The sequence below is a fragment of the Heptranchias perlo genome, chromosome 10 (genome assembly GCF_035084215.1).
Source record: "Heptranchias perlo isolate sHepPer1 chromosome 10, sHepPer1.hap1, whole genome shotgun sequence".
NCBI lineage: Eukaryota > Metazoa > Chordata > Chondrichthyes > Hexanchiformes > Hexanchidae > Heptranchias > Heptranchias perlo.
In genome coordinates, this window is record NC_090334.1 from 43,863,607 (window position 1) to 43,884,884 (window position 21,278).

The window sequence follows — 21,278 nt, forward strand, 5'->3', positions numbered from 1 at the left end:
GATCAACCAGTGTCAAGAAATCTCATCACAGAAGTGCAAAATATTGGATCGTGGTAGTGAATTTTACAGCATTAATAATGAATGGAAGAAATTCAGTGGGACATACAACACAGATATTCTTTGGTTCAAGTCCATGGCCATAAGGAACATTTTTAAGATAAGGTAGCTATGGACCGGTTTTTATTTTTAAGGATGCGTAATCCAAAGCAGAGATTTTAAAGGGGGTAACTTTCGGTAATGGCGTAAAATGGGTGTTATCAGATCAGTCGCCCATTATTCCTTTCCACTGATGTCAATGAAAAGGAAAATTGGGCAAGTTGTATAACGGGCAGTTGGATATCGCCTGCTTTATGCAATGGTTGAAAGTTAAAATTACTACCACATGTTTTATTTTTGAAGGTCAAAGATGTAGCAAGGATGCATCAATGTAGCCAGTGTGTGCAGAAGTGACATTTTCAAAGTAAGTGATTCCCTTTGTCTACCAAATTGAGGGATTATTACCAAGGATTTGTCTCATGAGTAACACGAAGCAAGTTCTTCTAATCTCTGTACCTCTGCATCATGTTCCATATTTATTGCAAAATACCAAAATTATATAGAACAGATGCAACACAATAGTCCAACATACAAACTAAAATATATCCAATACATAACTATTTCTGGAAATGCCTTTATTAGCATGTGATAATACATCACAAGAGATCAGTTAGTATCTTAGGCACCAGCAAAATTCTTTCCAAACCAAACTTAAGTAAAGCTACTAAATTTTAACTAGAGAAATCTCAATGGCACACACACCTTGAGCGGCAAAATCCTGAAAACGTAATCAGAAAGCCCTTCATTCTGTATGTATAGAAATTAACACTGGTGTGACAACTGATGAAAATAATCAAAAAGGCCATCTTTTCACTGACTCGTTAATTGCATTTTTTAAACTAGCAAAGAGGTTACAACAGATGGAGTTAGCTGCAAGTCATGTGACAAGGTTGACATTTGTGCATGATATTGATGAAAACATTAACTTGGACTTTTTCTCCATTTTGTAAGAATCTTGACTATTGTGTAATATTTCATTTGCTGTCATTTTGCCAGCAGGATTTATCATGACATTGTTGAGTGTTCAACACTTCACTATAATACTTCATTAAAAATAGTGGGGTTAATCTTTCTATATGCAAATTGGAAATAAATACAGGTCAAGCCTTTTATTATCTTGTGTATTTCCTTTTAACAAGTGTAACAGCTAAATTATATACAGTCAACAGTTATAAAATATAACAAGGAGAGTAAATATATTAATCTTAACTGAATTTTCATGAACATGTTTTCACTGTAGTGAAAAGTACCAGTGGTGGTAAAAGATTAAAATACATGATTCTAAAGGGAAAATCTTGTCACTTGACTTTTAATCCACACTAAAATCAAGGAAATGCAATAAAAATATGGATATTGCCATGATCAGAAGCATGTGGTAATACTTAAGCCTCAAAATTATTCTGTACACAATAAGCAAATAAAACAGTACAATCATATTATATTAACAAGGAATCAATACCAGCCAGATATGCAAATTTGTATCTAGACCTCAATGAAATAGCTGCAAGCATCATACATATCAAAGGGTTCAGGTGGAAAAGGTAGTATAAATAATAATTCTAAAACAAATAAAAAGGAAGAGGGTAGAGCAATAGTCAGAAATTATGCATTAGGCACTACGGGTACAGGGAAAACTAAAAGATGTAAAGTAATTAAATCAGGAGAAATAAGAAATGAGTGAGAAAAACAACATTAGAGCAGAAGGACAGGTTAGGGTGTACGGCCCAAATAAGTGTCCTTTATACAAACGCACGGAGTATAAGGAACAAATCGAATTAATTACAGGCGCAAATTTAACTTAAAGGGTACGACATGGTAGCCATTACTGAGACATGGCTGTAAGATGGTCAGGGAACTGAATGTACCAGGTTATAAGGTCTACAGGAAGGATAGGGAAACTGGTAGAGGGGAAGGGATCGCCTTAGTGATTAAGGATGAAATTACTTCAATGATAAGAGAGGATATAACGAGAAGTAAGCAGGCAGTACAGTCTTTATGGGCAGAATTAAGAAATACAAAAGGATTTAAGACTGTAGTGGGAGTTGTGCATATGCACCCTAGTAGCAGCTGACAAGTGGCAGAATGTAAAAATGCAGAGATTAGACAAGCATGTAGCAAAGGCAGAGTGGTTTTAATGGGCGATTTTAACTTTCATATAGATTGGGATATGCAGCTGAGCACATGTCAGAAAGGTAACAAATTTTTTGAGTGTGTTCTGGACAGCTTTCTGCAACAATATGTCCTAGAACCAACAAGGGGACAGGCCATATTAGATTTAATAATGAGTAATGAGCCAGATTTAGTTAACAGCTTAACCGTGTGTGAACATTTATCTAATAGCGATTATAATATGATCGAGTTCAACGTTGTTTTTGAAAAGGGAGAAACCTGCATCAGCTACTAAGATTGTAAATTTAGGTAAGGGCGGCTCCAACGGAATGAGACAGAGACTGTCCACAGTAAACTGGGCAAATCTGTTAATGGGTAAAATGATAGGCGATCAGTAGGAGGTGTTCAAAAAAGAATTTAACATGATACAGAAACAGTTTATAACCCTAAAGGGCAAGAGCTTGACTTGCCAAAAAAACAGCCATGGACAACAAAAGAAGTAAGGGACAACATAAAACTAAAAGAAAAAGTATACAAAAATGCAAAAAATAGCACAGATCCTGGTGACTGGGAGAGATACAAAGAACAGGAAAGGGTGACAAAACAGATAGTAAGAGTTACTAAAAGTAAATATGAAAAGAAACTTGCAAGGGATATCAAAATCAACACAAACATTTTTTACAATATTAGGAAAAAGACGGTGGCCAAGGGCAATGTGGGCCCCTTAAAAACTGATAATGGTGATACTGTAAATGAAAATAAGGAAATGGCAGACTTGTTAAGTAATTATTTTGCATCAGTATTTACAGTAGAGCAAGAGAATAGCACCCCAAGGAAGCTAATTTTGAATCAATGATGGGGACTCACCATAATTAACGTAAGCAAATTAACAGTAATGAAGAAAATAATGGCACTAAAGAGTGAGAAATCCCCAGGACCAGATGATTTCCATCCCAGGAGTTTAAAGGAAATAGGTGAGCACATTGCAGATGCCCTAACTGTAATCTTCCAAAGTTCTCTCGATTCAGGAACCATTCCTTTAGATTGGAAAATTGCACATCACTCTGTTATTTAAGAAAGGTGAGAGGAGGAAACTAGGGAATTATAGACCAGTTAGCCCAACATCTGTTGTCAGGAAATTATTAGAATCTATAATTAAGGATAGAGTGACTGAACACCTTGAGAATTTTCAGCTGATCAGAGAGAACCAGCGTGGATTTGTAAAGAGTAGGTCATGCCTGATGAACCTGATTGAATTTTTTGAAGAGGTGACTAAAGTAGTGGACAGGGGAATGTCCACGGATTTTGTTCATATGGACTTCCAGAAGGCATTCAATAAAGTCCCTCATAAGAGACTGTTAGCTGAAGTTGAAGCTCATGAAATTGAGAGCAAATTACTGACCTGGTTAGGAAATGGCTGAGTGGCAGAAGACAGAGAGTAGGGATAATGGGCAGGTACTCAAATTGGCAGGATGTGACTAGTGGTGTCCCACAGGAATCAGTGTTGGGGCCTCAACTATTCACTGCATTTATTAACGACTTAGATGACAGGATAGAGAGCCACATATCCAAGTTTGCGGATGACACAAATTTCGGCAGCACTGTAAGCCGTGTAGATGGAAGCATAAAATTACAGAGATATTAACAGATTAAGTGAATGGGCAAAATTGTGGCAAATGGATTTCAATGTAGGTAAGTGTGAGGTCATCCACTTTGGACCTAAAAAAGGATAGATCAGAGTACTTTCTAAATGGTGAAAAGCTCGAAACAGTGGAGGTCCAAAGTGATTTAGGGGTCCATGTACATAGATCATTAAAATGTCATGGACAGGGACAGAAAATAATCAAAAAGGCTAATGGAATGCTGGCCTTTATATCTAGAGGACCAGAATACAAGGGGTAGAAGTTATGCTGCAGCTATCCAAATCCCTGGTTAGACTGCATCTGGAGGATTGTGTTCAGTTCTGGGTAACAGACCGTAGGAAGGATATAATGGCCTTGGAGGGAGTGCAGCGTAGATTTACTAGAATGATACCTGGACTCCAAGGGTTAAATTACAAGGAGAGATTACACAAACTAGGGTTGTATTCCCTGGAAGTTAGACGATTAAGTGGTGATTTGATCGAAGTTTTCAAGATATTAAGGGGAAATGATAGGGTAGATAGAGAGAAACTATTTCTGTTGGTTGGGAAGTCTCGGACTAGGGAACATAGCCTAAAAATTAGAGCCAGGACTTTCAGGAGTGAAGATGGGAAACACTTCTACACACAAAGGGTGGTAGAAGTTTGGAATTCTCTTCCTCAATCGGCAGTTGATGCCAGCTCAATTGTTAATTTTAAATCTAAGATTGATAAATTTTCGTTAACCAAAGGTATTAAGGGATATGGGGCTAAGGCGGGTATATGCAGTTAGGTCATAGATCAGCCATGATCTCACTGAATGGCGGAACAGGCTTGAGGAGCTAAATGGCCTACTCCTGTTACTGTGTTCCTAAAACAATGTTTTATAAATTAAAATAGGCATACATTCTGCTAGGAGACAGTTTGTTTAAAAAAAGTTTCATTTCAGGCAACAGTTTTGTGAGGATGACAGTACTTTTGTATGGATTCACCAAAAGCCATGTCAAATTAAATGGTGAGAGAATGAGTAATGCAGATATTTTGAATCCTGAATCAAAAATCTTGGCTGTTTACCAAGATTATTTTCATCCCAATTTTAAAGGAGACACAATTAAAAGGAAGTTACATCTCAATTTTCATATATACCAAACTACATGTCCTCTCCAAAAAATTACAAAAACCCCTGGAAAATTATTAGGAAACATTTCAAAAATGAGTGGTCTAAAAATGTTACATTTGCGTAATAAATAAATACTTAATTATAGGTCAGCTGTTAAACTATTAAATTCTGGATAATCTTTCCACTTTTAAACTTTGCAAACATTCCAGTTTACCACAACTTGCCATAAGGTATGCCACAGGTCTATTACTGCTGATATTCATACTGCTCGGTTATACAATGTATAATGATCAATAAAAACTCCATTCTAGAGTTGTTACTGACATTTATGTAAATACTTATAATTCACTACATTTTAAATGGACCTGAAAGAGATAGAAGATGGGTGATTTAGGTAACATACTGTACAGCAGAACTGAGCAGTACACTGAAAGTTAGAGCTAATAGATTGGAATCCTGCAGCAATTATTGGTACTATAAATAGTATTTAATGTCACACTGAAGATGCAACAGCAAATGGAAAAAATAATTGTTACACAACACTAAAACCAATATTCTTAATTCAGTTTCAGTTAAATTGTAACATTTTTTCTTTGCGTACTATAAGAGGGGGTAGGGCATCACAGCTAATCTCATCATTCAAAAATTAGAATAATTTCAAAATACAATATTGCATTGAATTTCAGCAACACTTTTGCAAAAGATTTGTAAAGCTTTTAAAGAATACTTCAGTATTTAGAAAAACATCTGCCTTGCCATTGATCTCTGGTGCAGAATTTAGCTTCTCAACATTTACCTGCACTCCTGAGAAATGAAGCCAAATTACAGTGAATGAGCTGATCATCGCTATACACTCTTACTAAAAGAGAGTATGTCTAAATAAGTAAATACTTTAATGCTAAGGTTACACAATAGCCATAAAACAATTTACAGCTTTATCTGGACAGGCCATTCAAGTATATACACAATATATTAAAATCATATAAATTATAAAACTATACAAAGGGTACAGTGTAGCAAAATAGGTTAGAACAATAGGATAGCTTTTTTTTATTTTTAGTTGTAGCTTTTATGAATGGCTCCACCAAATTCTGCACCCATAAAACATTTATTAATCATTACCATCCTTATCACAAGTACCTGTGTCCCACACCAATCTGCTTGCCCTCCCAACTCTTCCAAAAATGATGAGGTTAATCATCCAGCAACAGTGGACATCCAGCTACAGTGGCTGATTATTTTCACAGTATTTCCAAAAATAGTTTATTTTCTTTTTGTCCTCCTTCAACTCTTCATCAGTCAATTGGTCCCTGGAAAATTAGTTTAATGATGCCTTGCTCTCCATTTAGTTGTATAGCACAGAAAGGACACGCTGCATGGAATGCATGAGTACCATGTGGTAATGGAATTTGTGACCAGTATTTTGCTGTTTTCTCGGAGCACACATGTCCACATGGGCTAAATGTATGTGTTGGAGGGCCTGCATCCACATAAAATCCTGCTTCACAACCTAGCCAAAGGGGCACATATGGGCCAACAGTTCTACACATGGGACATTCTCGCTCATTGGCTTCTGTGTCACTACGATGTCCCCAGTTGTGGTAACCATGGACATGACCACAGCTGAGGTAAGCCCAGGGCTGTTTCTCTTCCACAATGTCCTTGCGATTGATGCTGGGAAATGCTAAGGTGTTAAGCCCAACAGGGCACTGAGGTCGAGCAGCATTTATCTCCTGTCGAAGAGCCTCAATGTGCTTTTGGGTAGGAGTATGGAACAAGCCATCTGCTGTTCTCCACAGAAGTGTTGCTCCACAAAGATCAACAAGTGAGCCGTCCTGAAGAACATTAGTTTCAGTCTCCACCTAAGAAAATGGATTAAAATGCAACATACATGTAAGAAATTCCTCCCATAAATATTTCACAAACACCTTGTAGTCACAGCATCAGCAGTGAAAAAATAACACAAATATAAACCCATGGTCTTGCTTTAACCCTCCCCAATGATTAATTTAACACCGAGTGTAGAACTGAACCATGCAGACCAGGAAGGTCCACGGTTCAATGGCCAATTTGAGCTGAGTTAGCCTACCTCAGTTATTATGATGACGAGGATGTTACAATTGGCTGCAGCACTCCAGTGAAGGGGGAGGGGAAATCAGGCAGTGATGTCATTCCTCATTACTATGAAGTGACATCCTGACAGAAAATATATGTGAACATCACAGAATGAAAGGATTTAAGTAGCCTTTGATGCTCCCATGACTGAATAGCATGTCAGCACTAACTGGGCTCACACTAGAAGAACTGCCAATTGGGTGGGGGAAAAAAAACTGATTTTAGAAAATATGATCTTTATTACTACTACACTATTATAAATCAGATTTTAACACAGTAGCCCAGTAATATGCTGCACCACAGCAGTGATGGGACACAGATTCAACTCTCACACTAGCTCACTGTTGATCTTATTGTGGAGAACTATATTATTGCACTCAATGCAAACAGTTTGAAATGGGGAAGGAAAAGGAGGTGGAGCTTCATCCCTTTTTGTTGGCACACACTTCCCAGCAAATCAGCTTCAGCAACACCGGCACAGATCTGGGAGAAAGTCTTCCATCTCATTGCAAAAAGGATCTATTCTATCAAAATATTATTATAAAAATATAAGTAAGAATTAAGATTAAACAAATTTTTTATTGCTTTTTAAAACAATATTGTAGTTTAAAAACTGTTGCTCCCTGATGGCTCAGCTGGTTAAGACAAATGAGTAGCTGAGCCATACACCAAGGTGACTCCGTTTCAATCCGTGGTCTGGAATGAGTTTGGGGATCTTAGCCTGAGTAACAATAGGGGCACACCCTTCAACTCAATAACTTCTTACAGTGAATTCTGTAAATGAGATTATCAGCTCTCAACACTTCAACAATTTAAAATAAACAGAAATAGAAAAACAAAAATTAAAATTTACAATTATGCACTTTCAATCTTTGGACAAACCCTGCAAGATAATCTGGACAGTGAAGCATGAAACATACCATTTTAGGTTACTGTACTTTGAAATAATTCTATGATGTTATGACTCATCTTAAGCTGCTAACATATACATACAGTCCTCTACCACCAAGAGCAGCAAGAATAGCAATATCATGGGAACACCATCACCTGTTAATTTCCCCTCCAAGTTCCATACCATCCTGACTTGGATGTATACTGCTATTTCTTCGTCGTCGTCACTGGTTCAAAATCCTAGAATTCCCTACCTAACACCATTGAGGGAGAACCATTATTATGAACCACTGCAGTTCTTGTGCAGAAAGCCCACTTCCACTTTCTCAGTGCTACTAGAGATGGATAATAAATGCTGCCTTGTTGGCGTCACCCACATCTCAAGAATCAATTTTTAAAAAGTATATTCTTGTATTAAATTTCACATTGGAACATTTTTTAAAACAAATCCACACTTCAGAATCTGGCACTTTGCTACTGAAGGAACACCTTTCACAAAACAAATTGAGAAGCAAACTGGTCAATAAACACCCTTTTCTGTATTTCTTGCACATCCTTCTTGTGAATTTTGTTCTTAAACAGAATTTTGCAATGTTATATATTTGTAAATGAGCAAATAAAATGTGGATGAACTTCAAAAGACAAAGAAGGCTCTCAAAGGGAAGAAGTTTCAGTACAAATTACTTCAAAGTAAAGTATCTCTTCCTTAGTAGATTTTAAAGCTGTATATTTCTCCTCTCATGGTGACCTACCATTTTGGCTTCTTTTCCAACAATCCATTGTAGGCTGGCCTATGTATGCTTTGGAGTGCCGATAAGACTAATGTGAAAATTAGCACTTCAGACTGATACACAGTACCCAGATGATAATAGCTTTTTCCAGCTCAAGGTGCTCCAGGCTAGGCCAAAGAGGCAACTTGTAAGATACTGCATAGAGCCAACAGTGGCAAACATCATCAGGGTGGAAAAGGAGACCTGAAACACGTCTTCATGGGAACAGAAAGAAGCTTCTAAAAAAAAAATATTGCTCACCAAGTAAAATATACCTTTTAAAAAGTGTAGATGAGCACGCGGCACTGAAAGTAGAGTCTTTCTTTTTTGAAGTCATTAAACTATATCAACTATTAGCATGTAGCTACATATAAAATTTGAACTAATACTGGTGTACATGACTCATGCCCGTATTTGGGAAATGCACTTAATATTTTGGCAACTGCAAGTTTTAATAATTATTTATGATGTCCAGGTAATGTATAAAATTGTCAAATTTGAAGTAATAAATTGGTGAGATGTTTTAATTCAGAAATGCACATTTGAACAAAATGAAGACTTGCACATAACTTGATATTTTATTTTTTTTGTACAACTGATGCTCAAAAGGTCTTTAGATACTTTCTGGTCTCTGCTAGGTAAATTGATCTCAACCCAGCAGCAGCAAGGGGACTATAATTACTATCCCTCTTGGAAAATACATTGATGAGAACACATTGGATGCTCCCTTCAGTTGAACAGCGTACTAACATGTGAAGAATGAGCACTTGGGTAAGGCAACTTTGCTGCTGCTGGGTTGAGCTCAATTAACTTAGCTTGTGGAACATATTGAACATCAGTCATTACTTTTGGAAAGGAAACAAGCAGGTGGAAAGTTTTAAAAAAGACAATCATTTATACAAGGATTTTTGCACTAAATTTATGCTGAGAGAGTATATTCAGTGCAAAAATCATTCTATACAGCAGTCAAATTGCACTCTAATTCATCTGCTTTGCCTCGTGTAAAATCGCTTAAGCGAGTGTTTTGACACTAGCATACCACTGCAACAGTCCAGTTCCAACAGCTGGAGTCCGTATAATGTGGTAGGACCCAATAGCAGAGAAATTGGGCCCCTTTTATCGGGTGTAAAACAAGGGGGGGGGGGGGGGGGGGGGGGGGGAGAATTTGCAGGACACTTGAAATACTTCTGACCCCATATTGGATCGGGTAATATTCAGGCATCACTGGCGGTTGCCTAAAACAGGCATTAGGGCCCTCATTAAAAATCATCCTGTTTCAGCATCCCGCTCCTAAATTGGACAGTGCTGAGAGGAGCATGCGCCAGGCTGGTTTTCCTATATTTTCTGCGGCCTAACCAACAGCCACTAAAAAAAGGTACCTTTTTTAAAAAATATATATACTTACCTTCACATGAGCCGGGAGGAACAGGAGTGCTCCTCCCAGCTCCACAACACTATTGTAGGCTGCTGCAGTCCAGCACTAGCTCCCTCACCACCCCCCCCCCCCCACCCCCACCACCAACCCCAGGACTTGCCCAAGGGCCAGTGCGTCAGGGTAGCCTGCAGCTCACTGGACTGTTGATGAGGCCCCAGGCCCAATTTCAGGCAAGTCATCGGCCTCCAGCTTCTGGCACGATTCTAGTATGCCAACTATTTCAGGTACGAAATGGGCCTAAATGAATTTCTAGAAGATCTACTGAAACAGAACAGCATTGAAGAGATTTACTGAAGTAGGGTGGGTTAGAGGAATTTACTGAACAGGATGACAGTAGGGCGGGGTTGGAGAAAATGACTTCAGCAGAGAAACACAGCATTTGGAGCAGAAAGATGTTGGCACCAAACAGCCTGGTAATTCTACATTTTGTCACTTCATTGTTTAAAAAACTTAAAAGTTCATCATCAATGATTTAGAAACTATACAGATACTTAGAAGATAACGGGAAGCACGACAGAATATTGCAATAGTTTCTAACAGCCTTAATAAGTCTATTAAGAAAATGAAATGGACAAAGGTACGAGTAGTAATACATAATCATTTCACACTAAACCTGAGAGTTTTGTGAATTAATTTCAATCTTCATGAGGTATGTCCTAAAAACCGATAATCCACTATAAAATTAGATCACTCAAATTAGCCTCAATCTAATTATAATCAATTCCTATAATAAGTCTTCAAACAGAAACAATTCTTCGGTGAGATTTAGGAAAGGATGTTGTCTCAATTGCCCCTGAAGGCTATGGCTATGCTGGCAACACAAATTGCATTCAATAATGAATGGTAGCTGTCACTTCAGGTTTTACTAAAACTACACAGATCATGTACAAAATCTAATGAATCTTTTGCAATATCTGGTGTTTCCTTCCTCCTCCTCGCTGCCAAATTTATCAAGTTCAGGGAAAAATGCAAGCTGGTTTGCTGCCAACTGAAATGTTTCCTTTTTTATCTTGTATAGCTAGCACCTACAGAGTTTAAAGTATATACTATCATAAAATCAAATCAAGGAGACTTGATCAAACCACATTTGACAAGACCCACACTACTGGACAGAAAAATTGCAATAGCTATAAAAAAAATAAAAAATAAAAAATACTGTAATAACTGAGATATTCCTAGGCAAAACATATTAAATATTTCTGTATCAAAAATATACTTGCAATTTTGATGAATAGAATAACACTTTCATCCAACATGTTTGGTCCATTGTTTTAATTACAAATATGCTAATTTACAGCGTGCTACGTATAATAATCAATTTACACACACACTGTAAAATCATACTTCAACAAATGAATTTATTAATAGGTGAGTGAATTCATATGTCACCTCTATGTACGTATAAATACCAAAACACTGAACCTTATACATAGTAACTTTCCTATGCAAAATGAAAAAGGAACATTTTTAGAATGGAAAAAATATATACTAAATAGACTAGCAAATCTCCTGTGCCATTGCTCAAACTGGGTCAGAGGAGATCACACTGGCTTACATTGTCTGAATAGATCAAATTCAATTTTTGATAACTAGTCTACTGGGATTTTTATGGTGTTTTAGTGATTGAATTCCACAACTGTCCATTATTCTGAGTGGTAAGAAAGGTAATGGAATCTTTACTCAAAGATGTAATAGAAAGACATCTAGAGAACAAAAATATAATAAAGAATAGTCAGCACACATTTCAGAAGGGAAAGTCATGCTTGACCAACCTTATTGAATTCTCTGAATAAGTAACAGAAAGAGTAGACAAGGGTAATGCAGTAGATGTAATATAATTGGATTTTCAAAAGGCCTTTGATAAGATATTGCACTGTAGACTCATGGCTAAGGTCAGAGCATGTGGAGTTAGGGGACAGGTAGCAGAATGGATAGAAAGCTGGCTACAAAACAGAAGAGAGAGTAGGGGTTAAGGGTAGCTACTCAGATTGGCAGAAGATGGGAAGTGGAGTACCACAGGCAATGGTGCTGGGACCATTGTTGTTCACAATTTACATTAATTATTTGGATTCGGGAATCAGAAGTACAATTTCAAAATTGGTGGACAACACCAAATTGGGAAACAAAGGAAGAACGCGTCAAAATGCAAGAGGACATTAATAAACTTGCAAAATGGGCATGGAATTGGCAAAAGAATTTCAATACAGATAAGTGTGAGGTGGTGCATTTTGGTAGGAAGAATAAGGAGGCCACATACTGCTTGGATAATAAGAATCTAAACAGGATAGAGGAGCAAAGGGATCTAGGAGTACAGATGCACAAATCTCTAAAAGTAGCAACACAGGTTAATAAGGCCATAGAAAAGACAAATCAAGCACAAGGTTCATTTCTAGAGAGGTAGAATTGAAATGCAAAGAAGTTATGTTAAATTTGTATAGAACCTATGGTAGAACATACTTGGAGTATTGTGCACAGTTCTGGTCTCCATATTATAGAAAGGTGACTCAGTACCCACGGACCTGTTGAACCAGGAACACTTCTCACCACGATGGACGTCTCGGCACTCTACACCTGTATCCCCCACGATGACGGCATCGCTGCAACAGCCTCAGTACTCAACACCAACAACAGCCAATCTCCAGACGCCATCCTACAACTCATCCGCTTCATCCTGGATCACAATGTCTTCACCTTTGATAACCAGTTCTTTACCCAAACACACGGAACAGCCATGGGGACCAAATTCGCACCCCAATAAGCCAACATTTTCATGCACAAGTTTGAGCAGGACTTCTTCACTGCACAGGACCTCCAACCAACACGACACACCAGATACATCGACGACATTTTCTTTCTATGGACCCACGGTGAGGAATCACTAAAGAGACTACACGATAACATCAACAAGTTCCATCCCACCATCAAGCTCACCATGGACTACTCCTCAGAATCAGTTTCTTTCTTGGACACACGAATCTCCATCAAAGACAGGCACCTCAGCACCTCACTCTACCGCAAGCCCACGGACAATCTCAAAATGCTCCACTTTTCCAGCTTCCACCCCAACCACGTCAAAGAGGCCATCCCCTATGGACAGGCCCTGCGAATACACAGGGTCTGCTCAGACGAGGAGGAACACGATGGACACCTACAGACGCTGAAAGATGCCCTAGTAAGAACGGGATATGATGCTCGACTCATCGATCGACAGTTCCGACGGGCCACAGCGAAAAATCGTGTAGACCTCCTCAGAAGACAAACACGGGACGCAACCAACAGAGTACCCTTCGTCGTCCAGTACTTCCCCGGAGCGGAGAAACTACGCCATGTTCTCCGCAGCCTTCAACATGTCATCAATGATGGCGAACACCTCGCTATGGCCATCCCCACACCTCCACTACTCGCCTTTAAACAGCCATCCAACCTCAAACAAACCATCGTTCGCAGCAAATTACCCAGCCTTCAGGAGAACAGCGTCCACAACACCACACAACCCTGCCACGGTAACCTCTGCAAGACATGCCAGATCATCGACACAGATACCACCATCACACGAGAGGACACCACCCACCAGGTGCACGGTTCATACTCCTGTGACTCGGCCAACGTTGTCTACCTCATACGTTGCAGGAAAGGATGCCCCAGAGCATGGTACATTGGCGAGACCATGCAGACGCTGCGACAACGGATGAACGGACACCGCGCAACAATCGCCAAACAGGAGGGTTCTCTCCCTGTCGGGGAACACTTCAGCAGTCATGGACATTCAGCCACCGACCTTCGGGTAAGCATACTCCAAGGCGGCCTTCGAGACACACGAAAACGCAAAATCGTTGAGCAGAAAGTGATAGCCAAGTTCCGCACCCATGAGGACGGCCTCAACCGGGATCTTGGGTTCATGTCACACTACACGTAACCCCACCAGCAAACAAATGTTATCTGTTTTTAATATAACGGGTCATTGACTGTCTTCCTTATCTCTCTCTCTCTCTCTCTCTCTCTCTCTTTTTTGGGGGTTTGTATATTCGGTGGCCTTTTTAGGTGACACCTTTCTGTCTGCTCACTGTGATTGCCTTGGCAACGGGCAGTAATCACCAGGCATTGTTATGTGATCTTAAAATGCGAAGGATTCGAAAATGTCATTTCCACACCGCCTGAGGAAGGGGAAAGCCCCCGAAAGCTTGTGGGATTAAAAATAAAATTGTTGGACTATAACTTGGTGTTGTAAAATTGTTTACAATTTATAAATGGAGGCATGAAGCACTAAAGCAAGGAAGTTATGTTATACCTTTATAAATCACTGGTTAGGCCTCAGCAAGAGTACTAAATCAAATTCTGGGCACAACATTTCAGGAAGGATGTCAAGGCCTTGGAGAGATTTCAGAGCAGATTTACCAGAATGTTATCAGGGATAAGTGACTTCAGTTATGTGGCGAGAGAAGAGATGCTGGAATTGTTCTCCTTGCAGCAGAGAAAGTTAAAGGGAGAGTTAATAGAGGTGTTCAAAATTTTGAAGGGTTTTGATGGAGTAAATAAAGAGAAACTGTTTCCTCTGGTTGGGTGGGTTGGTAACCAGATGACACAGATTTAAGATAATTGGCAAAAAAAACCAGAGAGGAGATGAGGGGAAATTTGGTTAGCGAGTTGTTATGATCTGGTATGCATTGCCTAAAAGGGTGGTGGAAGCAGATTCAATAATGAGGTTCAAAAGGGAATTGGATATATACTTGAATAGAAAACATTTGCAGGGAAAGAGCAGTGGAGTAGGAGTAATTGGCCCTGTTACCGCCCCACTCCAAATTTTGTGGCATCAGCAAATTTTAATAAATCCAGTTCATTTATGTACATAGTAAATAAGATTGACCAACATAAACCCCTGTAAGATTTCACTCACCTCATCTTTCCAATCTGAAAAGTTTCTTTTTACTTCTACCCTTTCCTTTGTACGCTACAATCATCTCTGTCCATGTTGTCGCATCCTCCTTAATTCCATATGTCAATGTCCTTGCTATCTTTCGTGGTACCTTATCAAATGCTTTTTGAAAATTCATATAAATCACATCCACTGCATTTACTTTTATTCTTCTCTCTATTTCTTCAAAGATTTCTGTAAGGTTGGTCAAGCGCAACCTGCCTTTTGGAAATGTATGCTAATGAGCACAGATTAATTCACATTTCTCCAAGTACTTAGTAATTATAGACCCCAGGGGCTCGATTTTCCTCTGGAGCAGTTTCACTGCCAGAAGTGGGTCAGGCAGGTTTTCTGACCACCACACTGCCCCCAACCTAGTTTCCTGTATATGGCCTCATTAAAAATGCAGGGTAGGTTCCTGGCAGAAGGAGTCTGCCACTGCCAATCAGGAAAATGCAGCAGAAAGGAAAATCTTTCAGAGGCACGGATCTGGCAGTAGGACTCCCTGCCCCATTTTTACTGTTCCACCATCACTATACCGCCCGATTTTAGGTGGTTTAATGGAGGGAAATACAGCCCTAGAAGTTTACCAACAACTGAAGCAAGAATAACGAGGCTATAATTTCCTGACTTATCCCAGTCTAATTTGTTGGAGGGGAGTCACATTTGCCACCCTCCAGTCCTCTGACACAATTTTTTGTTCTACAAACAATTGGAAAATTATAGTCAGTGGCTCTATTTGCTTCCTAGTTTCCTTCAGGATACGCAGATGTAAACCATCTGGTCCTAGTGATTTGTCTACCTGAGTTTTCAGTAACTTCTTTAGTACCATCTATATTTGAATAATAACCTCCACTAACTGTTCCATACATACTTCTGCTGCTTAAACATTTCTAACATCTACCTCCTTTATGAAAACTGAGGCAGTAATTATTTAGTATCTCTGCCATTGCCACACTCTCCACTGTAAGTATACCTCCTTCATCTCTGACTGGACCTTGACTATCCTTTTACTAATGAATCCATACAAAGCTTTTTTACTGATCGTTACGTTTTTTGCTAATTTTGTTTCTCATACTCCTTCTTAGCCTTTCTAATTTTGTAGTTTTCCTTTCTTTTTTGACTTTTACATTATATACACAGTAGCACTAAAAGTTTTTTTTAGTTTTAAGTTTGATCTAACCCCCCTATTCATCTGTGTAACTCCAGCCTTCGATACACTTACTTTTTCCTTACTGAAATATACTTGATTTGCACCCTGCCCCTCTCCTGTTTAGATATTTCCCATTGCTGGCCTAAAGTTTTGTCAATTTGCCTTCCATTTAACTGGGCAGGAACCCTTTTTATCTCAATTCAATTTGTTTTTTTTTTCCCAGTCTTGCATGTGCACTGTTCAACATATTAACAATTTTAGCAGCCCTTTAGACTTCTCATAAATATTGTAAATTTCATGTCATTACATTTTTAAAATTCATTTTATTTTGCTCATCATAGATGCATGTATATCTTCAAAGGATGAAAACTCTACAAGACTTGTAATCTTTCTTCTTCAATCCTCATCATCCACACAATGCTAGAGACTAACCCAGTGGTACTCAAGACGAAGAGGAGGGATGCCCTTGCATGTGAAGAGGCCTCAGCTGCCAGACAAATTGGCCAAACACTGCATACTGCCAAGTCTAAACAGTAGTGCTAGATGAAGGTCAGTAGGTTGCAATAGCTTTGCAAGCATAATTTATCAATATATATTTTAAGAATGGCTAGGAAGCAGCTGTGTAATAAGCAGTGGCCTATTACAGAGCTATTAGGGTTTCTGCCAGAGAGATGATAGCAGTGGAACAGCACTCTCGACAACCAATGCCCATATCTTTGACTCTGTGAGCTAAAAGCACAGCATCTAAGCGTAAGTCTTTGATATCAATTACTTAAGTTCACACATGACAGAAAAGTTCGATAGGAGGATAAATCAGCTGATAGAGGACAAGATTAAGTTCCGAATTCTGTAGAATTTGCTATTGCAATTCCACAGGAAAGCCAATGCAGCGCAGCCAAACAAGTTGGTGAAGCCCCTGAGCAATTCACCAAGAGGTGGCCTCTGAGGATTTAATTTCCAGATAACCTTCATGAAACTAAACTCAAAAAGATGCTCTCCTAATAAATCTGTTGCAAGGGGAATACAGACAAAAACTGCTGCAAGGTAAACAGAGATGGAACGGAGTTTCAATCATATTAAGATGTTGCCGATATATTCAAGGAGAAAGGAAATTGCACAGGAGAGAGGGGATGAAGTGAGCAACTTACTTTCATTCTGTATTCTAGGCTCAATTCAGAACTGTCTTACATACGAATATATGAATTAAGAGCAGGAGTAGGCCATTCAGCCCCTCAAGCCCGCTCTGCCATTTGATAAGATCATGGCTGATCTGATTGTGACCTCAACCCTACTTTCCTGTCTACCTACTATAACTTTTGACTCCCTTGTTAATCAGGAATCTATCTAATTCAGCCTCTAGAAAACAAACAAATTCCCACTAAAGATGGTTGTAAACCTTGGTCTCAACAGACCATACCAGAAAATTCAACCAGACAGTTGAGAAAGAGCTGGATTTTCCTCTGCTGTAATACCCTGAATTGACACCCTGACCCACCTCTGGTAAACTGACCCCAGGGGAAAATTCAGCCCAAGGTCTTGCAAGGGAAAGTGAGCAGGGAAGCACTGTGATCCACGAAAATGGACTGGGGCTAGGCTGCTGCAGCATCCGAAGAAGGGGGAGGCCAGAATAATAAGGGACAGAAGATGTCAGCCTAATTTTTACTTTAGACCTCAACCCAGATCAAGGCCATCAGAAGGTCAAAGATTAGGCCAAAATGGAGAAAAAGGAGGCCTTTTCTAGGCACGGCACTCTACTTACCAAATTCGGGACCATTACCAATGCTACCCTGACAGGAGGGAAATGTGCTGAGAACCTAGATCCCGCTCCCCCACCAACAAATACATGAGGTGGTTCTGGTGGGGGAGGCAGCAGTAGGCCTCACTACTCAATTTTGCCCCATTTTCTGCTACTTTTTGGGTGGGATCGCAGAGGAAATACCAGCCGAAAAGTGGCAACAAGGTATTTAGATTCTGCTGAGTGGCAAAGGATATAGTTCTGGGCAATAGACACTGTATGATGTAACATCTGATGTAAGACCAGATTCAGTGACGTGGTCAGAGGCATCATGGGCTCAACAGTATGTTCTGAACTTCCTAGAAGTCAATAAAATGGACATAATGAATGTGGATATGGGACGATGCTCCTGCAGAAAAGTGATCGAAGAATGGTATTACTCTTCAAAAAGATCTTTAATGATGTACAGGAAATTTCAAAGTGTCAGCTTGGCTCAGCGCTAATATTCTTATCCCAGAGTCAGATGGTTGCGGGTTCAAGTCTCACTCCAGGACTTAAGCACACAAATTAAGGCTGATACTTCAGCGGTATACTGAGGAAGTGCTTCATTGTCAGTGGTACCATCTTTTGGATGAAACATACCACCAAGGGGAAACATCCTCCCTGCATCCAGTCTGTCTAGCCCTGTCAGAATTTTGTGTGTTTCAATGAGATCCCCAGCTGCTTGTGGGACCTTACTGTGTGCAAATTGGCTGCTGAATTTGCCTATATAACAATGACTACACTTCAAAAAGAATGAATTGGCTGTGAAGTACTTCGGGGTGTCTTTACGACGTGAACAGTGTTATATAAATGTGAGTTTCTTCTTATCTAATCTGGCCAGAATGGAGTGTTGCCTTTGAAAGTTAGCTCAAATTCTCTTGGTAATGGTCCAGAGAGATGTGGAAATCCTGCAACGGTTGAAATTTGGGACGTTTATGCAATCTGGAGCAGTGGCTACAGTGCTCACCATAAAAGAAAGAATTAACAGAATTCAACAGGTTCCAAGCCTTCAGATAGAGATGCCATAGGCTGCAAGATGCTGAAGGGTACCAGTGCCAAGCTTTATATGGTAGCACCTGAAGTGATACTGCAACATTATAAGGGTCTGAATGACAGCAGACAAGGCCCCTTGGGGGAGCTACCTTGATTAGCATGTCAATGACACTGCGCAATCACTTTTTTCAGTCTGTAACAGTAGCTGTTGTCCTACACATCAGTGCAGATTGATGCTGTTGTCCTACACATCAGTGCAGATGGGATCAACAAAGGTCTCAGTTAGCTCATCCCAATCGGTTATCAAACAAAACAACTCCAACGGTGTCTGCACGATACTGAATGAAGAACTAGTATTTTTTTCTTTTATGTCAAACACTTCTTTTCCACTCAACAACTCTGAACTCCACAAAAAGCCCAAGACACCTGAACACATTTCGTTTCATTTGAACCCATTTCATTTCATTTGGCAGGACAAGTTGAGAAGGATGTTAGAAAAGCATATGGGATCTTGGGTTTAATTAATAGAGGCATAGAGTACAAAAGCAAGGAAGTAATGCTAAACCTTTATACAATACTGGTTAGGCCTCAGCTGGAGTATTGTGTTTAATTCTGGGCACCACACTTTAGGAAGGATGTCGAGGCCTTAGAGAGGGTGCAGAAGCGATTTATTAGAATGGTGCCAGGGATGTGGGACTTCACTTATTTGGAGAAACTGGAGAAGCTGGGGTTGTTCTCAGAACAGAGAAGATTAAGGGGAGATTTGATAGAGGTGTTCAAAATCATGAACGGTTTTGACAGAGTAAATAAGGAGAAACTATTTCCAGTGGCAGAAGGTCGGTAACCCGAGGACACAGATTTAAGGTGATCGGCAAAAGAGCCAGAGGCGACATGAGGAAACATTTTTTTTTTACATATCGAGTTGTAATGATCTGGAATGCACTGCTTGAAAGGGTGCTGGAAGCAGATTCAATAGTAACTTTCAAAAGGGAATTGGATAAATACTTAAAGGGAAAAAACTTACAGGGTATGGGGAAAGAGCAGGGGAATGGGACTAATTGAATAGCTCTTTCAAAGAGCCGGCACAGGCATGATGGGCCGAATGGCTTCCTCCTGTGCTGGACCTACTATGATTCTTGAGATTGACATGGTATGCTCGGTATAGAGCGGTTTGAAGGAAGTCAAAAATGGATTTCCATTTTTGGTAGTGGTTTCCCCAAACATAAGCCACGCTTGACTCAACTCCAATGGTCTGTGCAGGATTCTGAATGAAGAAATTTTTGTTTTTTTTAAATATATGCCAAATACTTATTTTCCCCTCAACAACTCTTCACTGTCTACCAAGCCCAAAACTCGAATGCTGCTCCTCTATCTGGGAACGCTTTGCTAACACTTCCCTTGTACCCAGTTCAAGAGTATAAGAGAAAGCTTATTGTCTGCTATGTAATCCCTCTTTCACCTTAAGCCTTCATCAACCCTTCCTCTCTCTCTTTTGCAACCTTTGTCCCTGTGTTTCCCTATTTTAGCAATACTGCTACGGTTAATACTTCTCTGAATTTTCTTCCCTAATTCTTCCTAATCTGTACATAAGTTCCCTTTCAGCTTTCTGCATTATGTGCCTTATCGCTTCACCTTGGTTTTAATAACCAAAAAAACATACATTAATTCCCAGATCTTCGAACTTTACAGTTTTCACATAGGTAATGTTGAACAATCCATTTCTAATGGATTTGTCACAGATTAACTGCTGAATAGTAAACCAGCATGTTTATTTCAACCGAAAGAGTTTATTCACCTACCAGTTTTCCTCTTTGTTGCGCTGATCTTGTTTCCCTTAGAGTATACACATCTCCACAAACAGAAATTTCCCGCCATACTCCAGGCTTAGATTCTTCTGTAAAGCCTCCCCTTGGATGCATTACTAATACTCCATTAGTTGTTAGCCCATCCATGTGGCCATCGGGATTTTTCCATTTTGCAGCTTTCTCCTATTAAGATACAAAAAGAGCATAGAATTACAATATGCACTTTCTTTTAATACAAGCTTTAATTTAGCAAGAAAGGTAAATTTACCTGCTACAATGAAAAAATGTCATTTCAAAAGACAAAACCATTTTTACTTAATTAAAACCTCTTTTTAAACTATATAGAACCAAAAAGCTGAAACATAAGAATTCTGAAAACAGGTGAGGCTGACTGACTTTTTGATATACAGAATATAGTTAATAAATCAAATATTACAAGTACTGTTGAAAGCTTTCCAGGAAGACTTCAGAGCTAAATCTGAGC

At 39.3% G+C, this 21,278-nt stretch overlaps 1 protein-coding gene across 1 annotated transcript in view; it reads right to left on the reverse strand.

Annotated features, from left to right (window-relative positions):
• Positions 1-654: 654 nt before the first annotated feature.
• The window catches only part of LOC137326458 (E3 ubiquitin-protein ligase pellino homolog 2), a 224,743-nt gene continuing 204,119 nt past the window's right edge, over positions 655-21,278 (reverse strand). The window contains exons 6-7 of the mRNA XM_067991567.1: positions 20,789-20,977; positions 655-6,805 (exon numbers count right to left, since the gene is read on the reverse strand). Of these exons, the coding sequence (XP_067847668.1) occupies positions 6,239-6,805; positions 20,789-20,977 (756 nt within the window). The 3' untranslated portion in view covers positions 655-6,238. The remainder of the gene's footprint in view (positions 6,806-20,788; positions 20,978-21,278) is intronic.